The 25330-nt window shown below is 40.1% G+C and overlaps 1 protein-coding gene and 1 non-coding gene across 2 annotated transcripts; one reads left to right on the forward strand and one right to left on the reverse strand.

Moving 5' to 3' along the window:
- Positions 1-826: 826 nt before the first annotated feature.
- Positions 827-934, forward strand: LOC148568888 (small nucleolar RNA R71). The gene has a single exon (XR_015883080.1). It is a non-coding gene; the product is annotated as a small nucleolar RNA R71 (small nucleolar RNA).
- Positions 935-23857: 22923 nt separating this feature from the next.
- On the reverse strand, positions 23858-24268 carry LOC107636941 (uncharacterized). The gene has a single exon (XM_016340412.1). The coding sequence runs from the start codon at positions 24266-24268 to the stop codon at positions 23858-23860; it is 411 nt and encodes a 136-aa protein (XP_016195898.1).
- Between the last annotated feature and the right edge of the window lie 1062 nt (positions 24269-25330).

Raw genomic sequence — 25330 nt, forward strand, 5'->3', positions numbered from 1 at the left:
CATCCCAGGAGGTCTTCCTCCTTGGGATTCACGTCCTCCTCCTCTCTTGTGGGTTCGGCCATGATAGTTATATCAATGGCCTTGCACTCTCCTTTTGGATTTTCTTCTGTATTGCTTGGGAGAGTACTAGGAGGAGTTTCAGTGATCTTCTTACTCAACTGGCCCTCTTGTGCTTCCAAATTTCTAATGGAAGACCTTGTTTCATTCATGAAATTCACAGTGGCCTTAGATAGATTAGAGAATAAGTTTGCTAAATTAGAGGTATTTTGTTCAGAGTTCTCTGTCTGTTGCTGAGTGGATGATGGAAAAGGCTTGCTGTTGCTAAACCTGTTTCTTCCACCATTATATTAAAGCCTTGTTGAGGCTTTTGTTGATCCTTCCATGAGAAATTTGGGTGATTTCTCCATGAGGGGTTATAGGTGTTCCCATAAGGTTCACCCATATAATTTACCTCTGCTATTGCAGGGTTCTCAGGATCATAAGCTTCTTCTTCAGAAGATGCCTCTTGAGCACTGTTGGATGCAGCTTGCATTCCATTCAGACTCTGAGAAATCATATTGACTTGCTGAGTCAATATTTTATTCTGTGCCAATATGGCATTCAGAGTATCAATTTCAAGAACTCCCTTATTCTGAGGCGTCCCATTACTCATAGGATTCCTCTCAGAAGTGTACATAAACTGGTTATTAGCAACCATGTTAATGAGTTCTTGAGCTTCTGCAGGCATTTTCTTTAGGTGAATGGATCCACCTGCAGAAGTATCCAATGACATCTTAGCTAATTCAGATAGACCATCATAGAATATATCCAGGATGGTCCATTCTGAAAGCATGTCAGAAGGATACTTTTTGGTCAGTTCCTTGTATCTCTCCCAAGCTTCATAGAGGGATTCACCTTCTTTCTGTCTGAAGGTTTGAACATCCACTCTAAGCTTACTCAGCTTTTGAGGAGGAAAGAACTTGGCTAAGAAAGCCTTGACCAGCTTATCCTAAGAGTTCAGGCTATCCTTAGGTTGATAGTCCAACCATATTCTAGCTCTGTCTCTCACAGCAAAAGGGAAAAGTATGAGCCTGTAGACTTTAGGATCTACTCCATTAGTCTTAACAGTATCACATATCTGCAAGAATTCAGTTAAGAATTGAAAAAGATCTTCAGATGGAAGTCCATAAAACTTGCAGTTTTGTTGCATTAGAGAAACTAATTGAGGTTTCAGCTCAAAGTTGTTTGCTCCAATGGCAGGGATGGAGATGCTTCTTCCATGTAAATTGGAATTAGGTGCAGTAAAGTCACCAAGCATCCTCCTTGCATTATTATTATTTTCGGCTGCCATCTCCTCTTCCTGTTCGAAAATTCCTGTAAGGTTGTCTCTGGATTGTTGTATTTTAGCTTCTCTTAGTTTCCTCTTCAGAGTCCTTTCAGGTTCAGGGTCTGCTTCAACAAGAATGTTCTTGTCCTTGCTCCTGCTCATATGAAAGAGAAGGGAACAGAAAAATAATAATAGGGATCCTTTTTACCACAGTATAGAGGTTCCCTTATGTGAGTAGAAGAAAAGAAGAATAAGAATGTAGAAGAGAAGAATTCGAACTCAGAGGAGAAGAAAGGGTTCGAATTTTGGGTAAAGAGAAGTGTTAGTAGATGAATAGATAAATAGAAGGAGATGAGGGAGAGGGTTTTCGAAAATTAAAAATTAGGATTTAAAGTTAAATTTTGAAAATAGTTTTTGAAAAAGGGTTAATGATTTTCGAAAATTAAGAATGAAATAAAATTAAAATTAAAAATTGAAAACAATTAATTAATTAAAAAGAATTTTTGAAAAAGAGGGAGGTATTTTCGAAAATTAGAGAGGGATAGTTAGTTAGATAGTTTTGAAAAAGATGAGGAACAAAAAAAAGTCAATTAGTTAGTTGAAAAAGATTTGAAATTCAATTTTGAAAAGATAAGAAGATAAGAAGTTAGAAGAGATATTTTAAAAAAGATAAGATAAAAGATATTTTGAAAAGATATGATTGAAATTAGTTTTGAAAAAGATTTGATTTTTAAAATCACAATTAATGACTTGATTCACAAGAAATCACAAGATATGATTCTAGAACTTAAAGTTTGAATCTTTCTTAACAAGTAAGTAACAAACTTGAAATTTTTGAATCAAAACATTAATTGTTGATGATATTTTCGAAAATATGATGTAAAATTAAGAAAAGGATTTTTAAAAAATATTTTTAAATTTTTTCGAAAATAAATAAAAAAATGAAAAAGATATGATTTTTGAAAAAGATTTTGAAAAAGATAAGATTTTTAAATTGAAAATTTGATTTGACTCATAAGAAACAATTGAATTTTAAAAATTTTTGAAAAAGTCAATCCAAATTTTCAAAATTTATGAGAGAAAAAAGGAAAGATATTTTTTTTATTTTTGAATTTTTAATGATGAGAGAGAAAAACAAGAAAAATGATGCAATGCATGAAAATTTTGGATCTAAACATGTGATGCATGCAAGAATACTATGAATGTCAAGATGAACACCAAGAACACTATGAATGTCAAGATGAATATCAAGAACTTATTTTTGAAAAATTTTCAAGAAAAGAAAATATGCAAGACACCAAACTTAGAAATTTTTCATGTATAGACACTACGAATGCAAGAATGCATATGAAAAACAAGAAAAGACACAAAACAAGAAAATATGAAGATCAAACAAGAAGACTGGCCAAGAACAACTTGAAGATCATGAAGAACACTATGAATGCATGAACTTTCAAAAAAATGCATAGATTTTAAAAAAAAAATACAATTGACACCAAACTTAAAAATTGACTCAAGACTCAAACAAGAAACACAAAATATTTTTAATTTTTATGATTTTATAATTTTTTTTATATTTTTCGAAAATTAATGTGAAAAAGAGAAATAAAGATTTCAAAATTTTTAATATGAATTCCAGGAATCTTGCACTCTTAGTCTAAAGCTCCAATCTGAGGGTTAGACATGGCTTAATAGCCAGCCAAGCTTTAGAAGATACAAATCAGTCATACAATAACAAATTTGATTAGCAACAACTAGCTTGCTCTTGTAATGATGACTTGGGAGCCTCAGTCCAAATGAATTTAGATGTGGCTCTACAGCCAGCCAGGCTTCTACATGCTTCATGAAACACTAGAATTCATTCTTAAAAATTCTGAAGAAAAATATATTTTTTTAAAATATTTTTTTAATATTAATTGGGAAAAACGAAAAAGAAGAAAATATTTTTGAAAAATTTTTGAAAACTTTTTGAAAACAAAATAAGAAGAAAATTACGTAATCTGAGCAACAGGATGAACCGTCAGTTGTCCAAACTCAAACAATCCCCGGCAACGGCGCCAAAAACTTGGTATGCGAAATTGTTACTCAGAGGTTGTAAAATTTGTTGTTCGTTCTCTCCCTGGCAATGGCGCCAACAAGTGGTGCACAATACCATGGTCCAAACATAACTTCACAACTTCGCACAACTAACCAGCAAGTGCACTGGGTCGTCCAAGTAATAAAACCTTACGTGAGTAAGGGTCGATCCCACGGAGATTGTTGGTATGAAGCAAGCTATGGTCACCTTGTAAATCTCAGTCAGGCGGATATCAAATGGTTATAGAGTTTTCGAATAATAATAATAAATAAACAGAATGTAAAGATAGGAATACTTATGCATATCGTTGGTGAGAGCTTCAGATAAGCGTATAGAGATGCTTTCGTTCCTCTGAATCTCTGCTTTCCCGCTGTCTTCATCGAATCAGTCTTACTCCTTTCCATGGCAAGCTTTCTATAAGGGCATCACTGTTGTCAATGGCTACATCCCATCCTCTCTGTGAAAATGGTCCAAATGCTCTGTCACAGCATGGCTAATCATCTGGAGGTTCTCGATAATACTGGAATAGGATTTACTATCCTTTTGCGTCTGTCACTACGCCCAGCACTCGCAAGTTTGAAGTTCGTCACAGCCATCCCTTCCCAGATCCTACTCAAAATATCACAGACAAGGTTTAGACTTTCCGGATCTCAGGAATGGCCATCCATGGGTTCTAACTTATACCACGAAGATTCTGATTAAGGAATCCAAGAGATACTCATTCAATCTAAGGTAGAACAGAAGTGGTTGTCAGGCACGTGTTCATAGGGAATGATGATGACTGTCACGATCATCACATTCATGTTGAAGTGCGAATGGATATCTTAGAAGCGAAATAAGTTGAATTGAATAGAAAAACAGTGGTACTTTGTATTAATTCATGAGGAACAGCAGAGCTCCATACCTTAATCTATGGAGTGCAGAAACTCTACCGTTTGAAAATACATAAGTGATAATGGTCTAGGCATGGCCGAATGGCCAGCCCCCATGAAGGTCTAAGATAGCATAAAACTGATCAAAGATCCCTAATACAATAGTAAAAAGTCCTATATATACTAAACTAGTCACTAGGGTTTACAGAAGTAAGTAATTGATGCATAAATCCACTTCCGGGGCCCACTTGGTGTGTGCTTGGGCTGAGATTGAAGTTTACACATGGAGAGGTCATTCTTGGAGTTGAACGCCAGTTTGTAACATGTTTCTGGCGTTCAACTCTGGCTTGTGACGTGTTTCTGGCGTTTAACTCCAGACTGCAGCGTAGAACTGGCGTTCAACGCCCATTTGCGTCATCTAAACTTGGCCAAAGTATGGACTATTATATATTGCTGGAAAGCCCTGGATTTCTACCTTCCAACGCAATTGAAAGCGCACCATTTTGAGTTCTGTAGCTCCAGAAAACCCACTTTGAGTGCAGGGAGGTCAGAATCCAACAGCATTAGTAGTCCTTCTTCAACCTCTGAATATGATTTTTGCTCAAGTCCCTCAATTTCAGCCAGAAAATACCTGAAATTACAGAAAAATACACAAACTCATAGTAAAGTCCAGAAATGTGAATTTAACATAAAAACTAATAAAAACATCCCTAAAAGTAACTAGATCCTACTAAAAACATACTAAAAACAATGCCAAAAAGCGTATAAATTATCCGCTCATCACAACACCAAACTTAAATTGTTGCTTGTCCCCAAGCAACTGAAAATCAAATAGGATAAAAGAAGAGAATATACTATAAATTCCAAACTATCAATGAAACATAGCTCCAATCAGATGAGCGGGACTTGTAGCTTTTTGCCTCTTGAATAGTTTTGGCATCTCACTTTATCCATTGAGGTTCAGAATGATTGGCATCTATAGGAACTCAGAGTTCAGATAGTGTTATTGATTCTCCTAGTTCAGTATATTGATTCTTGAACACAGCTACTTTATGAGTCTTGGCCGTGGCCCTAAGCACTTTGTTTTCCAGTATTACCACCGGATACATAAATGCCACAGACACATAACTGGGTGAACCTTTTCAGATTGTGACTCAGCTACGCTAAAGTCCCCAATTAGAGGTGTCCAGGGTTCTTAAGCACACTGTTTTTTTTTTTTTTGCTTTGGACCTTGACTTTAACCGCTCAGTCTCAAGTTTTCACTTGACACCTTCACGCCCCAAGCACATGGTTAGGGACAGCTTGGTTTAGCCGCTTAGGCCAGGATTTTGTTCCTTTAGGCCCTCCTATCCACTGATGCTCAAAGCCTTGGGATCCCTTTTATTTACCATTGCCTTTTGGTTTTAAGGGTTATTGGCTTTTTGCTCTTGCCTTTTGGTTTTAAGAGCTTTTGGCTTTTTCTGCTTGCTTTTTCTTTTTCTATATTTTTTTTTCGCCATTTTTTTTCTGCAAGCTTTGTATTCACTGCTTTTTCTTGCTTCAAGAATCATTTTTATGATTTTTCAGATTATCAAATAACATGTCTCCTGTTCATCATTCTTTCAAGAGCCAACATATTTAACATTCTAAAACACCAACTTCAAAAGACATATGCACTGTTCAAGCATTCATTCAGAAAACAAAAAGTATTATCTCCACATCAATATAATTAAACTAAGTTTAAGGATAAATTCGAAACTCATGTACTTCTTGTTCTTTTGAATTAAAAACATTTTTCATTTAAGAGAGGTGATGGATTCATATTCACTACTTTAAGGCATAGACACTTAGACATTAATGATCATGTAATAAAGACACAAAGATAGATAAACATTTAACATAAGAAAACAAAAAAACAGAAAATTTAAGAACAAGGAATGAGTCCACCTTAGTGATGGTGGCGTTTCCTTCTTGAGGAACCAATGATGTCCTTGAGCTCTTCTATGTCTCTTCCTTGTCTTTGTTGCTCCTCCCTCATTGCTCTTTGATCTTCTCTAATTTCATGGAGTATGATGGAGTGCTCTTGATGTTCCACCCTTAGTTATCCCATGTTGGAACTTAATTCTCCTAGGGAGGTGTTGATTCGCTCCCAAAAATTATATGGAGGAAAGTGCATCCCTTGAGGTATCTCAGGAATTTCTTGATGATGAGCTTCCTCACGTGTTTCTTGAGCTCCATGAGTGGGCTCTCTTGTTTGCTCCATCCTTTTCTTAGTGATGGGCTTCTCTTCCTCAATGGGAATGTCTCCTTCTATGAAAGCTCCGGCTAAGTAACATAGATGGCAAATAAGATAAGGGAAAGCTAGCCTTGCCAAGGGGGAGGGCTTTTCGGCTATTTTGTAGAGTTCAATGGAGATGACTTCATGAACTTCTACTTCCTCTCCAATCATGATGCTATGAATCATGATGGCTCGATCCACAGTAACTTCAGATCGGTTGCTAGTGGGAATGATGGAGCGTTGGATGAACTCCAACCATCCTCTAGCCACAGGCTTGAGGTCCAGTCTTCTAAGTTGAACTGGTTTGCCTTTTGAGTCAATCTAAGGTAGAACGGAAGTGGTTGTCAGGCACGTGTTCATAGGGAATGATGATGACTGTCACGATCATCACAGTCATGTTGAAGTACAAATGGATATCTTAGAAGCGGAATAAGTTGAATTGAATAGAAAAACAGTGGTACTTTGTATTAATTCATGAGGAACAACAGAGCTCCACACCTTAATCTATGGAGTGCAGAAACTCTACCGTTTGAAAATACATAAGTGATAATGGTCCAGGCATGGCCGAATGGCCAGCCCCCATGAAAGTCTAAGATAGCTGATAAACCACTATTTTATGGTTTATCTTGTGCTCAATTGAGTGGTTTCTATCTACTCTTTACCCACTTATTCATACTATTTGCATGGTTTTACATTTGCCTTCCTAATTATGTGCTTTGATTGAAAATATGCTTCTTTGATCTTATATTTGCTTATTATTAATCCTCTCTTATTACCATTAGATGCCTTGATATGTGTGTTAAGTGTTTTCAGATATTATAAGGCAGGAATGGCTTAGAGGATGGAAAGAAAGCATGCAAAAGTGGAAGGAATGCAAGAAGTTGGAGAAATTGCTAACCTGTCCAGCCTGACCTCTTCGCACTCAAACTGTTTTTGACCCAGTTTGCGGCCCAGAAAACACAGATTAGAGGCTATAAAGTGGGGAAATGCATCCATTCATCGACAGGCTCTAATAATTCACTTCTCATGATTTAGATTAGTTTTGAGAGAGGTTCTCTCCTCTCTCTCTTAGGATTTAGGATTTCTCTTAGTTTTAGGAGTGACTCTCAATCCCAGGTTCTTTATTTTTATTTATTTTCTCAAATATTGTTCATGACTCTTTATGTTTGGATTGATTTTCTTAATTAATGTTATTTGAGGTCTTTTCAGATTTATGATTGCTTTCTTTAATTTATTAAAATTCTCGATTTATCCAAATTATTTTCATTCAAGTAGAATTTCTTCCCTCTTTGGCTTGGGTCAAGTAATTGGTAACACTTGAGCTGTCAAATAAAACAGTGGTTGAAATTGGCAGATTCTGATTAGACTAGGACTTGAGAATCATGCTAATCAGTCCACTTAACCTTCCTTTGTTTAGCAAAGGTTAACAAAGTGGGATTAAAATCCAATTCTCATCACAATTGATAAGGATAGGACTTCCAGTTCTCATACCTTGCCAAGAGATTTTATTTTATTTTTATTATTATTATTTTATTTTACTTGTCATATAACATATTCCCACCTTACTTCCTAAACCCCAATTTACAAACTCATAACCAATAATAAGAACATACTTCCCTGCAATTCCTTGAGAAGACGACCCGAGGTTTAATACTCGGTTATCAATTTCAAAGGGGTTTGTTACTTGTGACAACCAAAACGTTTGTATGAAAGGACTTTTGAAGGTTTAGAAACTATACTTGCAACAAGGATTTATCCGCAAATTTCTAGATCACGCAAAAGTCCTCTCATCAATAGCATAAAACTGATCAAAGATCCCTAATACAATAGTAAAAAGTCCTATATATACTAAACTAGTCACTAGGGTTTACAGAAGTAAGTAATTGATGCATAAATCCACTCCGGGGGCCCACTTGGTATTTGCTTGGGCTGAGCTTGAAGTTTACACGTGGAGAGGTCATTCTTGGAGTTGAACGCCAGTTTGTAACGTGTTTCTGGCATTCAACTCTGGCTTGTGACGTGTTTCTGGCGTTTAACTCCAGACTGCAGCGTAGAACTGCCGTTCAACGCCCATTTGCATCATCTAAACTTGGCCAAAGTATGGACTATTATATATTGCTGGAAAGCCCTGGATGTCTATTTTCCAACGCAATTGGAAGCGCGCTATTTTGAGTTCTGTAGCTCCAGAAAATTCACTTTGAGTAAAGGGAGGTCAGAATCCAACAACATCAGCAGTTCTTCTTCAACCTCTGAATCTGATTTTTGCTCAAGTCCCTCAATTTCAGCCAGAAAATACCTGAAATTACAGAAAAACACACAAACTCATAGTAAAGTCCAGAAATGTGAATTTAACATAAAAACTAATAAAAACATCCCTAAAAGTAACTAGATCCTACTAAAAACATACTAAAAACAATGCCAAAAAGCGTATGAATTATCCGCTCATCAGCCACCAATTCAATAAGCTCAACAGTCTCCTCTGGTGTCTTCTTCTTGTGCAATGAACCACCTGCAGAAGTATCTAAGCTTATCTTGGACATCTCACCCAAGCCTTCATAAAAGATATCTAGTTGGGTCCATTTGGAGAACATGTCCAGAGGGCATTGCCTAGTCAGTAGCTTGTACCTCTCTCAAGCTTCATATAGAGTTTCTCCATCCTTATACCTGATGGTATGAACCTCCAACCTAAGCTTAGTCAGCTTCTTTGGTGGGAAAAATTTAGTAAGAAACTCAGTAACAACCTTTTCCCAAGTATCCAAACTCTCCTTGGGTTGAGAATCTAGCCATAGCTTTGCTTTATCCCTCAAAACAAACGGAAAGAGCATGAGTTTGTATACCTCAGGGTTCACCCCATTTGTCTTCACAGTATCAAAAATCTGCAGAAAATCAAAAATAAATTGATTTGGGTCTTCGTGGGGAAGACCATGATACTGGCAGTTTTGTTACACCAGGGTGACTAATTGTGACTTCAACTCAAAGTTGTTTACAGCTATAGGGGGCACCACAATACTTTTTCCATAAAGGTCTGCAGTAGGAGCAGAATAAGAGCCAAGCACTCTCCTTTGCTCATTCTCATTCGGGTTTGTCACATTGGCATTAACAACATTATTATTATGATCCACAGTGGACTCTGTAGCCTTGTAAAGTCTTGCTTGTTGCAAACGCCGCCTCAAAGTCCTTTCAGGTTCAGGATCAAAGTCTAACAGAGGTTCCTTGTCCCTGTTCCTGCTCATAAACAGATAGAAGACAAGAAAAGGTGGAACTTTCTACGTCAGAGTACAGAGAATTTCCAGTGAGGTAACTTGTGTAAAATAATAAATTAAAAATACTTACGACCCAATAAAAAAAATTCGAAAATTTAAAGGGAAAATTAAATAAAGAAATTAAAACAAACTTAACTAGGTAGCACCAAACTTAATTTCATAAACTAAAAAAAATATATTCGTACTAATGTAAATATATATAAATATATATTTTATTTATTAAATAATAAAAGACAAAAGAAAGAAAACGAAGCAGGGGAGGGGGGTGCTAACGAAAAAAGATAAGGAAAATATTAGTGCTAATTTAATTATATATATATATATATATATATATATATATATATATATAATTTTTTTTTTGAAAATAATAAAGTGACAATTATGTAAAAATGAGAACTAAAGTGCCTAATCTAAGCAATCAAACAACTAGTAGTTGTTAATCACTATCAATCCCCGACAACGGCGCCAAAAACTTGGTGCGGAATTCAAGACCACAAACTTACCGGCAAATCCACCGTGTCGTACCACGTAATACCTTACGTGAGTAAGGGTCGATCCCATGAGGATTGATGGATTAAGCAACAATGGTTATGTGATTTACTTAGTTAGGCTAACAGAAAATGATGTTGAGAGTTCAATTGCATTAATCAGTAAATTCAGAATATCAGAAAAGCAAGCAGTAAACAAATAGTGAATAATATATGGAGAAACAGTTAAGGCTTCGGAGTTATCTATTTTCTGGATTGACTTTTCTTACTAACTATTTTAATCATGCAAGACTTAATTCATGGCAAACTATATATGATTAAGCCCTAATTCCTTAGACCTTCTTAGTCTACTCTAACTTTCATCAACCGCCAATTCCTTGGTCACTTAATTCCAATTAGAGGATGAAGTTCAATTCTAGTTTATGTGCCACAGAAACTCTAATTACCCATAGATAAAAGGATTATATGTCACATATCCCGTTAAGTCCAGATAATTAGAAGTTTAGGAGAGATTATTTTTAAGCTGTTGTTCAAGTAAAGAGCTTTTCCAAGTTATACAAGAACTCAATTAAAACAAGGGTCATACTTCCGTTCCACCCAAATTCATAAGATAAAGAACGAAAACGATTCTTGAAATATAAATCATTACATGAATTAAAATAGAAAAAATAATAGTATCAATCCATACAATAGACAGAGCTCCTAACCTTAACAGTGGAGGTTTAGTCGCTCATGGTTTAGAGAGAAAACTAGGATTGTGAAAAACTGTAAATTGCAGAATGAGGTGGAAGAAAAGAGAAGAGCCCGAAGGACTAATTCTCTTCCCTTTTATATCTAATCCTAATTAATGTAAATTATAATTTTTAAAACTAAATAATATCTTTTCCTATTTTTAAGATAAAATTAAAGCTTAATCAGAATTAAAATAAAATCTTCGAACAGCCTTATTTTGGACGCTGGGACCACTTGATTCGGGAGATCATGCACCTAACTTGGGGTTGTCCACGCCTTACTTGGTCCTGGCCGCATGGATTGGAGTTTGAGTGGGTGAGGTTGCGCCTAACTCAAGGATTCATGCGCCTTACATGGAGTGTGAGTTGCTCCTTATGCATGCTTGTTGGTGTCTTGCGCCTAACTTGAGAATTCTCAAGTTAGGCACAGCCTAGGCAGACTCCTTGGGCGCTTTTCCTTCATCCTTGCGCCTAACTTGAGAAATCTCAAGTTAGGCGCCACCTTTGCTAACTTGGTGGAGAAGATGTATGGACTATTATATATCGTTGGAAAGCTCTGAAAGTTAGCTTTCCAATGCCACTAGAATCACGTCCATTGGACCTCTGTAGCTCCAGATATTCAGGTTTGAGTGCAGAGAGGTCAGGGTTGACAGCATCATTCGCCTTCTTCTCTTTTTCTGCGAAAACTCCATCAAATTCAGCCGAATACTACCTAAATTAAATAGAATTGTACATGACTCAAAGTAGCATCCATAGTGGCTAAAAGATAAGTAATTCTTGATTAAAATCAACAAATTGAATGCAAATTCACTAGGAAAAGATAGAAAAGATGCTCACGCATCACAAATTCACTAGGAAAAGATAGGAAAGATGCTCACGCATCACAACACCAAACTTGAATTGTTGCTTGTCCTCAAGCAACCAAAATTAATTTAGGCTTAGGATGTGAATTTGCATGAGAATGAGAGTTTGATTAAGCTCAGGTCTCTTCTTATAGTGGGGTTTACAACTACAATCTTGAATAGTTTTGGCATCTCACTCTCCTTTGAATCAGAAGGATGTCACTGTCATTCGGAATTAGAATCCGGATAATATTATGAATTCTCTGATCATTTGTAACTCAATTTAACCCTTGAACACATCAATTTTTCTTTGATTCTTTTTTTTTCTTTGGTGCTTTGCACCTTGAGCCTAGCCGTGATTTTAAATGTTTTGTCTCAAGCTTCACTTGACACAGAAACACCACAAGCACTTAACTGGGGAACTCTCTTTAAGTTTTGATTTTCCTTTTAGTTACTCCCAGACAGTGGTGCTCAAAGCCTTTGGCATACTCTGTTAATTACAATTGATCTCGACTCTAAATGTTTTGTCTCAAGGATTACTTGACACAAGAACACCACAAGCATGTGACTAGGGAAACAACTCTTTGAGTTTTTAATCATGTTTGACCTCCCTAGTCATTGATGCTCAGAGCCTTGGACCTTGCTTTTATATTTTTTTTTGTTGCTTCTTTTGCTTCAAGGATTAAACTTTTACTTATTGCAGAGACTTCATAATAATTCTCTAAATTCTTGTTCCTTGTACATCAACATTCTTTGATTCAAATTTAAATATGAACTGTTCATGTCATGCATTCAAAGTCACAGAAAATACCACCACATTTGAATAAATGAGACTATTCTAGAAATTAAACTCAATTTCTCATGCACTACATCTTTTCTTCTTTTTTTTTTTTGATTTCAAGCTCAGTGGACAATACATGAGACACCTTTCAGAATTAAAGCAACTAACAGAACCAAACTAAAACCTAGGAATTTATCTAATAAAGGATCATGCAATAAACGAGACAAAATAGCAGAAAAACCGGAACATAACATAGTAAGAGCGGGAAGGAATATAGAATGAAAGGAATTCAACCACCTCAATTATGTTGGTGGCCATCTCATTCCTCCGGCTATGCTCTTCAGTGAAGATGATTCGCCTCCCTTTGGTCCCATAGAAAATCCATAAGCAAAGCGACAACACCAAACTTAAGGGTTTGCTTGTCCTCAAGTAAAGAAGAACTGAAAACAAAAACAAATAGTATAATGAAAGAAGAATAAAAGGATAAAAGAATAAGAGAGAATTAGGATTGGGGGCTGGATGATTTGAAATCAGGTGCTGAGGTGGTTTAATTGGGCGTCGTATGCGACGCATACACGTAAGGAACGCGTACGCGTGGATTGCGTGAATTTCAAGCGATGCGTACGCGTCAGGGATGCATACGCATGGACGGCCAGGGTGGGAAAATGACGTGAACGCATCAGGGACGCATACGCGTGATGCGACTTGTGCTCCCAGCACCATTCCAGCCCCATACCATCATAACTCTCTGGCCATACACCCATTTACGCCGATTTGCAGGGTCACGCGTACGCGTGGGCTCGCTTGTGCGCTAGGCACTCCACCAGAACCACTCCTGCACAACTCTCTATTCAATTTTATTTTTCATGCACACACATATGACGCGTACGCGTCAGCGATGCTTGCGTGTCGTGTGCTCGGTTTTTTTTAAATTATCCAGTTCCTGTTCTTAAACTAGCTGCATGATCAGAAAAATAGTAAAAACTCAATAAAAATTAAATAAGTAAGAAAACTACTACTACGAAAAGTAACTAAGGATACAAAATTATCGGGTTGCCTCCCGACAAGCGCTTCTTTAACGTCACTAGCTTGACGGTCAGTTCTGCTAATTTAGTAGATGAGTGGACCTCTGGCGATCAATCTCGCCTCCAAGATAGTGCTTCAACCTCTGGCCATTCACTGTAAATTTTCTGTTAGAATTCTCTTCCTGTATTTCCACATGACCATATAGTGAAGCTCTGGTAACCACAAACGGTCCTGACCACCAAGATTTCAGCTTCTCGGGAAAGAGTTTGAGCCTTGAATTATACAAAAGCACTCACTATCCTAACTCAAAGACTCTGATGGCAATCTTCTTGTCATGCAATAGCTTGGTTCTCTCCTTATAGAGCTTGGCATTCTCATAGGCTGAATATCTGAATTCATCAAGCTCATTCAACTGAAGCATTCGCTTAATTCCTGCAGCTTCTGAATTAAGATTCAGATACCTGATTGCCCAGTAAGCTTTGTACTCTAGCTCAATTGGCAAGTGACAGGATTTGCCATAGACCAACTGATAAGGGAACATGCCAATGGGAGTCTTGTATGCTGTCCGGCATGCCCAGAGAGCATCATCAAGCTTCCTAGACCAGTCTTTTCTTAAAACACCGACGATCTTCTCTAGAATCCTCTTAAATTCCCTGTTGGAAACTTCAACCTGTCCACTTGTCTGAGGGTGATAGGGGGATGCCACTTTATGACGGACTCCATATCTCTGCAGAAGAGAGTCCAGCTGTCTGTTACAGAAGTGACTGCCTCCATCACTAACCAGTGTCCTTGGGACACCAAACCGGCTAAAGATATATCTCCAAAGAAAGCTCATTACCACCTTAGCATCATTGGTGGGTAGAGCCACAGCTTCCACCCACTTGGACACATAATCAACTGCCACTAGAATATAGTTGTTTGAATGTGAGGGTGAAAAGGTTCCATGAAATCAATACCCCGCACATCAAATAACTCAACCTCAAGAATCCCCTGCTGTGGAATTTCATGGTTGGCAGAGAGATTTGTGGCTTTTTCACATCTATCACAGTGCTTCACAAATTCTCTTGAATCTCTGAAGAGAGTCGGCCAGTAAAACCTGCTCTGAAGGACCTTTGCAGCTGTCTTTTCACCACCAAAGTGGCCTCCATAATCTGAACCATGACAATGCCAAAGGATTTGCTGTGTTTCTTCATTTGGGACACATCTCCGGATGATACCATCTGAACACCTTTTAAAAAGGTATGGTTCCTCCCAAATGTAGTACTTTGCATCAATCAATAGCTTTTTTACTTGTTGTCTACTGTACTCCTTTGGTATAAAATTCATGGCCTTATAATTTGTAATATCTGCAAACTATGGAGCCTGCTGAATGAGGAATAATTGCTCATCCGAAAACGTCTCAGTCACAGCTGTGGGTGGTTGTACTCCGGCTTCAGGCTCAATCCTGGAGAGATAGTCAGCTACTTGATTTTTTGATCCTTTCCTGTTTTTTATCTCAATATCAAACTCCTGAAGGAGTAACACCCATCTGATTAATCTTGGTTTAGAGTCCTGCTTAGTTAGAAGGTACTTCAAAACAGCATGGTCAGTATAAACAATAACCTTAGAACCAAGTAAACAAGACCTAAACTTATCAACAGCATACACAACAGCTAATAATTCCTTTTCTGTAGTTATGTAATTCTTTTGGGTATCATTTAACACAGACTGGAATAGTAAATGTCATGTACAAGCTTACCATGCCTCTTTTCTAAAATAGCTCCTATAGCAAAATCACTGGGATCACACATCAATTCAAATGGTAAATCCCAGTCAGGGGGAGCTATAATGGGGGCAGAGGTAAGGTTTGTTTTTAGAGTTTCAAAAGCATGCAGACAATCAGAATCAAAGACAAAAGGAACATCAACAACCAACAGGTTGCTCAATGGTTTAGCAATTTTAGAAAAGTCCTTTATGAATCTCCTATAAAATCCTGCATGACCCAAGAAACTCCTAAATGCCTTAACATTAGCTGCTGGTGGTAATTTTTCAATTACCTCCACCTTTGCTCTGTCAACCTCAATCCCCTTACTTGAAATTCGGTGTCCAAGAACAACGCCTTCTGTGACCATAAAATGGCATTTTTCCCAATTCAAAACAAGGTTTGATTCTTGACACCGTTTCGAAATAATTACCAAAAATAGAAAAGTCATCCATAAATACCTCAATGAACTTTTTAACCATGTCAGAAAAAATTGAAAGCATACACCTCTGAAAAGTTGCTAGAGCATTACAAAGTCCAAATGGCATTCTCCTGTAGGCAAATACTCCAAAGGGGCATGTGAATGCTGTCTTCTCTTGATCTTGAGGGTCCACTGCAATCTGATTATATCTAGAATATCCATCTAGAAAACAATAAAAAGCATGACTAGCTAACCTCTCAAGCATCTGATCAATGAAAGGCAGGGAAAAATGATCCTTCCTTGTAGCAGTGTTGAGCCTCCTGTAGACTATATACATTCTCCAACCTGTGACTGTTTTTGTAGGAATAAGCTCATTCTTTTCATTCTTGATCATTGTCATCCCTCCTTTCTTAGGAACTACCTGCACAGGACTTACCCAAGGTTTATCAGAAATAGGGTAAATAATACCTGCTTCCCATAATTTCATTACCTCTTTTTGGACCACCTCTTTAATAGTTGGATTGAGTCTCCTTTGTTGTTGCACAACTGGTTTAGCATCATCTTCAAGGAGGATCTTGTGCATACACTTGGTTGGACTAATCCCTTTCAAGTCACTAATGGTCCACCCAAGAGCTGTTTTATGGCTTCTGAGCACTGAAATAAGCGCCTCTTCCTCTTCAGACTTCAGGGAAGAGCTAATAATCACTGGATAAGAATCATTTTCACCCAAGAACACATATTTCAGAGAAGGAGGTAAAGGTTTGAGCTCAAGCTTGGGGGCTTCCTCCTCTGCTTTAGGCGTGTGAACCATAGCTTTCTGGGGTGGTGAATCATCAACTTCAACTAATTCATACTCAGAAATAGGATCCAGAATGTCATCAAGTACCTCAACTTTCAGTACCTCTTGAACAAGTGGTTCAATAACATCAATTTTCATACACCCTTCAGAATCATTAGGGTGCTTGAGAGCTTCAAAGACATTGAGGACCACCTGTTCTTCATTGACCCTCAGGGTTAATTCACCCTTTTGCACATCAATCGGAGCTCTACCTGTAGCTAAAAAGGGTCTACCAAGTATAATAGAGCATTTTACCTCCTCTTCCATGTCTAATATAACAAAATCAACAGGAAAAATAAATGGTCCTACTTTAACAAGTAAATCCTCAACAACACCTACAGGTAATTTAATAGAAAGATCAGCAAGTTGAAGAGAAATACGAGTGGGTTTTACCTCCTCAATTTGAAGCTTTTTCATCACTGAAAGTGGCATTAAATTGATGCTAGCTCCAAGATCACATAAAGCTCTTTGAATGGTGACATCTCCAATGGTGCAAGGAATGACAAAGCTCCATGGGTCTGGCATCTTCTTAGGAAGGTTGTGTTGAATAATGGCACTACATTCCTTGGTTAGCACCACTGTCTCTTGTTCCTTTTAATTCCTCTTGTGGGTCAACAATTCTTTCATAAACTTAGCATAGAGAGGCATTTGCTCAAGAGCCTCTGCAAAAGGAATGTTGATCTGTAGCTTCTTGAAAACATCTAAAAATTTAGAAAATTGCTTTTCTTTGGAAGCCTTCTAAAGCCTCTGAGCGTATGGCATTTTTGGCTTGTATTCAGGAGCCTTTGGCAAGGTAGGATAAGTGTCAAGAGAGTCGGGGAACGGGTTGTCTGCACGCTTTGGAGGGGCGTGCTCCACTTCTCCCTTTTTCTTCTCTGGAGTTTCCTTTTCAACTAGCTCTTCATTGGCCTTTTTCTTAGAGCCAACTACTTTACCACTTCTCAATTGAATAACCTTGCAATCTTCTCTTGGGTTCACCACTGTATCACTTGGAAATGTACTTGCAGACCTCTTAGGTATTTGCTTGCTTAGTTGGCTCATTTACACCTCTAAATTTCTAATGGAGGCTCTGGTTTCCTGCATAAAACTCCTCATCATCTCCCAATTAGAATCTTCTTCGGATTTAGAGTTTGCCTGCTGAGTTGGTTGTTGTTGCTGAGACTGAAATTGGCGGTTATTGTAATTGTTCTGTTGGAAGTCGCCCTGAGAATTATTGTTGAAGTTCTAAGGTCTCTGAGGTTGGTCCCTCCATCCAAAATTTGGGTGATTTCTCCACCCCTGATTGTATGTCTTAGAATATGGATCGTTGTTGGGATTCCTAGGACCACTCCCCATGTAATTGACCTGTTCAGAAGAGGATTGAGCATAATCATAAGTATCATTTTGCACAAAATTACCTGCCATGTCATAAGAGACCTCTTGAGGTGGATTTTGAGTGTTGATAGCTGAGACTTGCATGCCACCCATCTGCTGAATAAGTAGATTTATTTGCTGAGACATAAGCTTGTTCTGAGCAAAAAGAGCATTAACAGCTTCCACTTCCAACACGCCTCTTTTCTGAGAGGTCTCAGAGTTCACAGGATTCCTGTTAGATGAGTATAGATATTGGTTGCTAGCCACCAATTCAATAAGCTCAATAGTCTCCTCTGGTGTCTTCTTCTTGTGCAATGAACCACCTGCAGAAGTATCTAAGCTCATCTTGGACATCTCACCCAAGCCTTCATAAAAGATATCTAGTTGGGTCCATTTGGAGAACATGTTCGGAGCGCATTGCCTAGTCAGTAGCTTGTATCTCTCTTATGCTTCATAAAGAGTTTCACCATCCTTCTGCCTGAAAGTCTGAACCTCCAACCTAAGCTTGGTCAGCTTCTTTGGTGGGAAAAATTTAGTAAGAAACTCAGTAACAACCTTGTCCCAAGTATCCAAACTCTCCTTGGGTTGGGAATCTAGCCATAGCTTTGATTTATCCCTCAGAGCAAACGAGAAGAGCATGAGTTTGTACACCTCAGGGTTCACTCCATTTGTCTTCACAATATCATAAATCTGCAGAAAATCAGAGATAAATTGATTTGGATCTTCATGAAGAAGTCCATGATACTGGCAATTTTGTTACAACAGGGTGACCAATTGTGGCTTCAACTCAAAGTTGTTCGCAGCTATAGGAGGCACCACAATGCTTTTTTCATAAAGATCCGCAGTAGGGGCAGAATAAGAGCCAAGCACTCTCCTTTGTTGCTCATCCCCATTTGGATTTGCCACATTGGCATTAGCAGCATTGTTAGGATCCATAGTGGATTTTGCAGCCTTATAAAGTCTTGATTGTTGTAAACATCGTCTACAAGTCCTTTCAGGTTCAGGGTCAAAGTCTAACAGAGGTTCCTTGTCCCTGTTCCTGCTCATAAACAGACAGAAGACAAGAAAAAAAAATGGGGTTCTCTACGTTAGAGTGCAGAGAACTCCTAGTGAGGTAACCTGTGTAAAATAATAAAATAGAAATACTAAATAAATAAAATAGAAAAAAATTTCGAAAATGATAACAGAAATTAGACAAAAAAAATTTCGAAAATTTAACAGGAAAATTAGAATAAAATTAACTAGGTAACACCAAACTTAATTTCAGAAATTAAGAAAAAAAATATCAATACTATTTTTTTTTTGAAATTAATAAAGCAACAAATAAATAAAAAAATTAAAACTAAAACGCCTAATATAAGCAATCAAACAACTAATAGTTGTTAATCACAGTCAATCCCCGGCAACGGCGCCAAAAACTTGGTGCAGAATTTATAGCCACAAACTAACCGGCAAGTGCACCGAGTCGTACCAAGTAATACCTCAGGTGAGTGAGGGTCGATCCCACGAGAATTGATGGATCAAGCAAAAATAACTGAGTGATAGGCTTAGTCAGACAAGCAGAAAATAGTGTTTGAGAGTTCAAAAAGCATTAAATAATAAATTCAGAGTTTGAAAACAAGCAAGTGAATAGGTTGGGAATAAAATATGGAGAAGGCAGTTAAGGTTTCAGAGTTATCTATTTTTCCAGATTAACTTTTCTTACTAACTATTTTAATCATGTAAGATTTAATTCATGGCAAACTATATGTGATTAGACCCTAATTCCTTAGACCTTTCTAGTCTCCTCTAATTCTCATTAACTGCCAATTCCTTGGTCAATTAATTCCAATTAGAGGGTGAAGTTTAATTCTAGTTATTATGCCACAAAAATCCTAATTATCCAAATATAAGAGGATTATATGTCACGTATCCCGTTAAGTCCAGATAATTTGAATTTAGGAGAAATTGTTTTCAAGCTGTTGTTCAAGTAAAGAGCTTTTTCAAGTTATACAAGAACTCAATTAGAAAGAGGATCATACTTCCGTTCCACCCAAATTCATAAGATAAAGAGCAAAAATAATTCTTAAATTATAAATCAGTACATGAATTAAAATAGAAAAGTAATAGAATCAATCCATACAAATAGACAAAGCTCCTAACCTTAACAATGGAGGTTTAGCTGCTCATGGTTCAGAGTGAAAAACTAGGATTGTAAATTGGGCTGAGGTAGAATGAAAAGTTAACTAATGTTGGGATCCCGTTGGGACCTTTCCAAAAGGGAAGTTTCTTTTTCCTTTTATATCTAATCCTAATAAATTTAAAATCTAATTTCTAAAACTAAATAATATCTTTTCCTAATTAAAATAAAAATAAAGTTTTAAATTAGAATTAATTAATCAGCGTTTTCTGCATTTTCTGCGTTTTCTGCATTTTCTGCATGTGGCGCATGCCACGTGTACGCGTCAGGTACGCGCACGCGTCGCTCCTCGCTGACATCTCCTTTAATTCTTGTGCTGCAGAAACTCCATCAAATCGAGTTGAATGCTACCTAAAATAAACAGAATTACATGAGAATCAAAGTAGCATCCATAGTGGCTAAAAAATAATTAATTCTTTATTAAACTCAACAAATTAAATGCAAATTCACTAGGAAAATATAGGAAAGATGCTCATGCATCACCATGCTCCAAGTATCAGAGGATAGGGTCTATCCAAGAGGGGGGTTCGGCGTTTGGGTTGCACACAAGATGATTGCAGGTTCAGTTGCTAGCCCTTGAATTAATGATCTGTTTCTCGTCCCGGGCTTGGTGCTTGCTAGCTTGGAGAGGAGGTCGGCTCGGGCGTTTCTCTCTCTAGGGACATGCTGAATTTTGACTTCCTCGAAGCTTTTGCATAGCTCCTTTACCTTTTCCAGGTATTTTTGTAGTAGTGTGTCCCTGGCCTGGTAGCTGTCGTTTATCTGAAAGGTGACGAGGAGTCGCTACTAACTTCCACCCTTGATGCTCCAACCTCTTGGGCTAGGATTAACCCTCCTATCAGGGCTTCGTACTCTGCCTGGTTGTTGGAGACTGGGAAATCGAACTTGATCGATTGCTCGTAAGCTACTCTTGCCGAGTTCTCGAGAATGATCCCAGCCCCTCCGAACGTTTGGTTGGATGCTCCGTCAACATGGAGTTTTCACCGTGTGTTTAGTATGTTGGGAGCCTCTCCTGTGACCTCTACCAGAAAATCTGCCATCGCTTGGGCTTTAATTGCCTGCCTGGGTTCGTATTGCAAGTCATATTAGGACAGCTCTATTGCCCATGCCATCATTCTTCCCGCGAGATCGGGTTTCTAGAGGACTTGCCGAATGGTCTGGTCGGTTCTTAGGATGATCACGTGCCCTTGGAAGTACTCTTTTAGCCTTCTGGATGAGGTTAGTAGGGCGTAAGCCAATTTTTCCAACTTGGTGTACTTCAACTCCGCCCATTGGAGTACTTTGCTGATGAAGTATATTGGGCGTTGAGTCTTGTCTTCCTCTCGGACAAGGACTGCCGCCATGGCTTGTGTGGTCACTGCTAGGTATAAGTACAGAGGTTCCCCCTCTCTGGGTTTGCTGAGCACGGGAGGTTCTGAGAGTATCTTCTTGAAGTGGCTGAATGCTTCTTCACATGTCGGGGTCCACTCAAAGGCGATTCTTTTCTTCATTAGGTTGAAGAATGGGATGGCCCTTTCCGCCGAGGCTTCGAGGAACCGGGATAGAGCCGTGAGCTTCCCAGTGAGTCGATGCACATCTTTGATGCACCCAGGACTTGTCATTTTGAGGACGGCTTTGCACTTGTCTGGGTTGGCTTCCACCCCTCTTTGTATTATCATAAATCCTAAGAATTTCCCTGCTTTCATGGCGAATGCGCATTTGAGTGGGTTGAGCCTCATTTTGAATTTTCTTAGTGCTTTGAAGACAGCTTGGATGTCATCTATTAGCCTGTTCGGCTCTGCTGTTTTCACCAAGATGTCGTTGACGTACACTTCTACTGTCTTGCTGATGAGGTTGTGGAAGACCTTGCTCATTAGCCTTTGATAGGTGGCTCCTGCGTTCTTCAGCCCAAATGGCATTACTTTGTAACAATAGGTGCCTCCTGGCGTTATGAATGCCGTTTTGTCCTCGTCGGGTCGGTGCATTGGGATCTGGTTATAGCCGGAGTACACATCCATGAAGCTGAGAAAACGATACCCTACCGCCGAGTCTAGCAAGGTGTCAATGTTGGGGAGGGGGAAAGAGTCTTTGGGGCATTCTTTGTTCAGGTCGAAATAGTCAACCCACATTCTCCACCTCCCGCTGGCTTTTTTTACTAGGATGACGTTGGACAGCCATGTCGAGTACTCAAGTTCTTTGATGAATCCTGCTTCCAACAACCTGGCTGTTTGTTTGGCGACTTCATTGGCCCTTTCTTGAGACATCTTTCTTCGCCGCTGGGCTACTGGCTTGGCGTCTGGTTTCACGGCTAGTCGGTGGGACATGACCTCGGGATCCAATCCCGGCATGTCTGATGGTGTCCACGCAAAGAGGTCACCGTTCGCCCTTACGACCTCCATGAGGGGGCCCTTGTGTTCGTGGGGGTAGGTTATTGTTTACGAAGGTAAACTGGTCTGCCGACTTTCCTATCTGAAACTTTTCCATGTCCCCTTCTGGTTCTGGTCTTGGCTTGTCCTCCATCCTGATGTCCAGGTCTGCCAAGAACACGCCAGTTGCCTTCTTAGATTCTTTCATTAGGGAGAGGCTGGCGTTGTCACAGGCGACTGCCGCTTCTAGGTCTCCCCTTATGGAGCCAACTGTTCCCTTGTCCGTTATGAACTTCATTATCAAGAATTTAGTGCATATTATGGCTGAGAACTCGTTGATGGTCTTTCTACCCAAGATGATATTGTAGGCTGTGGAGTCTCTGAGGACTACGAAGTTCGCCATAACCGACCTCCTGGCGTCACCGGTTCCTAGGCAGATTGGGAGGGAGATTGTCCCGTCGGGTTTAATGTAGTTATCGCCTAGCCCCATAACCCCGTGCTGGTGATTCTTGAGGTCAGACTCCTTGAGCCCCATGGTATCGAATACGTTTCTAAACAGGATGTTAGAGTCGGCCCCGGTGTCGACGAGGATTCGTCTGACTAACCCTGTCCCGACCATCCCTATAACTACCATGGGGGTTTTCGGGGAGGTCGTGAAACCATTTATCTTTTGGGCCAAAGGACATCGTGGGAGGTCCTCTGCTGACGATGGGACCTTCTGTCAAGACGGATAGAATCCGGGTATCCTTTTTTGTTGCCGACTTGGATTTAGGAGGGCTGTCGCGCCCGACCACGACGTTGACCACAAAGGTTGGGGGGTTGTTGGCGTCCCATATGGGTTCTTTCCTTGGCTTGACAGTCCAGCTATGATCTTCCTCGGAGCATTCACGTTCCCGTCTCCTCGGTTCTCTGATGAGCCGGGAGAACTCGCTCAACTTTCCTTCTCTGATGGCCTGCTCTAAGGCATCTTTGAGATCGAAGCAGTCTTGGATCTTGTGACCGAATCCCTTGTGATAATCGCAGTAAAGGCTTTTGTTGCCTCCTGTTCTTTCTTTCAATGGTCTAGGTCTGGATAGGAATCCCTTGTCTGCAATTTGTTGGTAAACCTCCACTATGGGCGCCGTGAGTGGCGTGTAGTTTGTGAACCTCCCTACCCGTGGGGGTTGCTTGGATTGCTTAGCTAGGGTGCCATCCTTGGGAGCTTCTTTGTATCTGTCGACCTGGGGGGCCTGCAGAGGTGAGGGGTTTGGGAGCTGCCGTTTGTTGGCTGCTATAACCTGACTCACCTCCTCATCATTGATGTATTCCTTGGCCACGCTTTGAATTTCCTGCATGGATCAGACGGACTTGGTAGTGAGGTGCTTCCTAAAGTCCTCGTTTAGCAGGCCGTTCGTCAGGCAGAGACTAGCAACTGAGTCCGTAAGGCCGTCGATCTCCAAGCATTCGTCGTTGAATCTGTCCAGGAACTTCCTGGTCGGCTCTCTGGGTTTTTGGGTAACCCCTAGTAAGTTAATCGGGTGCTTTGCCTTGGCTATGCGTGTCGTGAACCGAGCCAGAAAGCTTTGGGAGATGTCTGCGAAGGCCGTGATGGACCCTTGTGGGAGTGCGTTGAACCATCGGATCGCTGGATCGGCTAGCGTCACAGGGAATGCTCGGCATCTGACCGCGTCGCCTACTCCTTCCAAATTCATTCTTGCTTCAAAAGCTGTGAGGTGCTCCAGGGGATCCTTAGTCCCATCGTACCTCATGTCCGTTGGCTTGTCGAAATTCTTCGGAAGCTAGACCTTGAGGATTGAGGGGTGGAAAGGGGTGGCTCCCATGATGATGGGTTCCTGTTGTTTCTTGGCTTTCCCTCTTTGGGACTCCCCGTGGCTCTCGGCCTGCCTTGGGTAGGTCGAGAGGTCGCCTGTGTATGTGCTTTGTCGCACTTTGCTGGGCTCCTTTCTCTGTTCTCGTATCTTCGGGAAGGGGAGCGGGTGTGCGTGCGGGATCGGCTGGCGTCACCGTGGGATCGGCTGTCGTCGCCGTGGGATCGACTCCTCACTGCCAGCTCCCTTTCAAGGTTTTGTACTCTGTGTCTGAGCTCTTGTATGATCTTGGCGCTGTCGGCTCCCATTCCTCCGAAAGGACGTCTTTCGGGGGTCTTGGTGTAGATTGGTTGGTTTGACTGAATAGAGGATCGTGGCTGTTCGCCAGTACGAGCTGTCGAACTCGCCCTACTCAGGCGGGCCCCGCTTCCTTCGCGGAGTTCTGTTCCGAAGTGGGGAGTCGCTCCATGTCTGTTCTAGGGTCCCCACAGAAAGGCGCCAATGTTCGTTACCTGAAGATCTCGGGTACTCGATGGGTCGAGTGACGATGAAAGGGTGAGTGGGCGAGACCCCGGGGTGACTTTGTGTGGGTTTCCGGACGTGAGTTGAAGGCTGGCGACACCGAAGGTAGAATGGACAAGGGGTGGCCACCTGCAAGAGACTCCGACGATCAAGTCAGTGTCCGTACGAGGTTATAGCCAAATTGGGTAAGATGCTGCGTACCTTGGGGGGAGAGCTGACTTCTCCCCTTATATACTGTGCTGGGCGGGCCCATTAAATGGCCCAGCCTACTGGCCAAGAAGCTTCTGTGAGCTGTTCTGGTCCACGTGGGAGGAGCAAGTCGCTCCGGACTTCAGGTCGGGATTTCGGGTGCTGCCTCGAGGATACCGATCCAACCGGTTTGCTGGGCGTGGTGACTTGAGCCGCAGTGGCAAGTCGCGCGTTACTCCGGGTCGGGCGTGGGGGGCCGACCCGTCGGGTTTCCTTATCCTGGTGGTTCGG

The sequence above is a fragment of the Arachis ipaensis genome, chromosome B4 (genome assembly GCF_059453495.1).
Source record: "Arachis ipaensis isolate K30076 ecotype BB chromosome B4, ASM5945349v1, whole genome shotgun sequence".
Taxonomy (NCBI): Eukaryota; Viridiplantae; Streptophyta; class Magnoliopsida; order Fabales; family Fabaceae; genus Arachis; species Arachis ipaensis.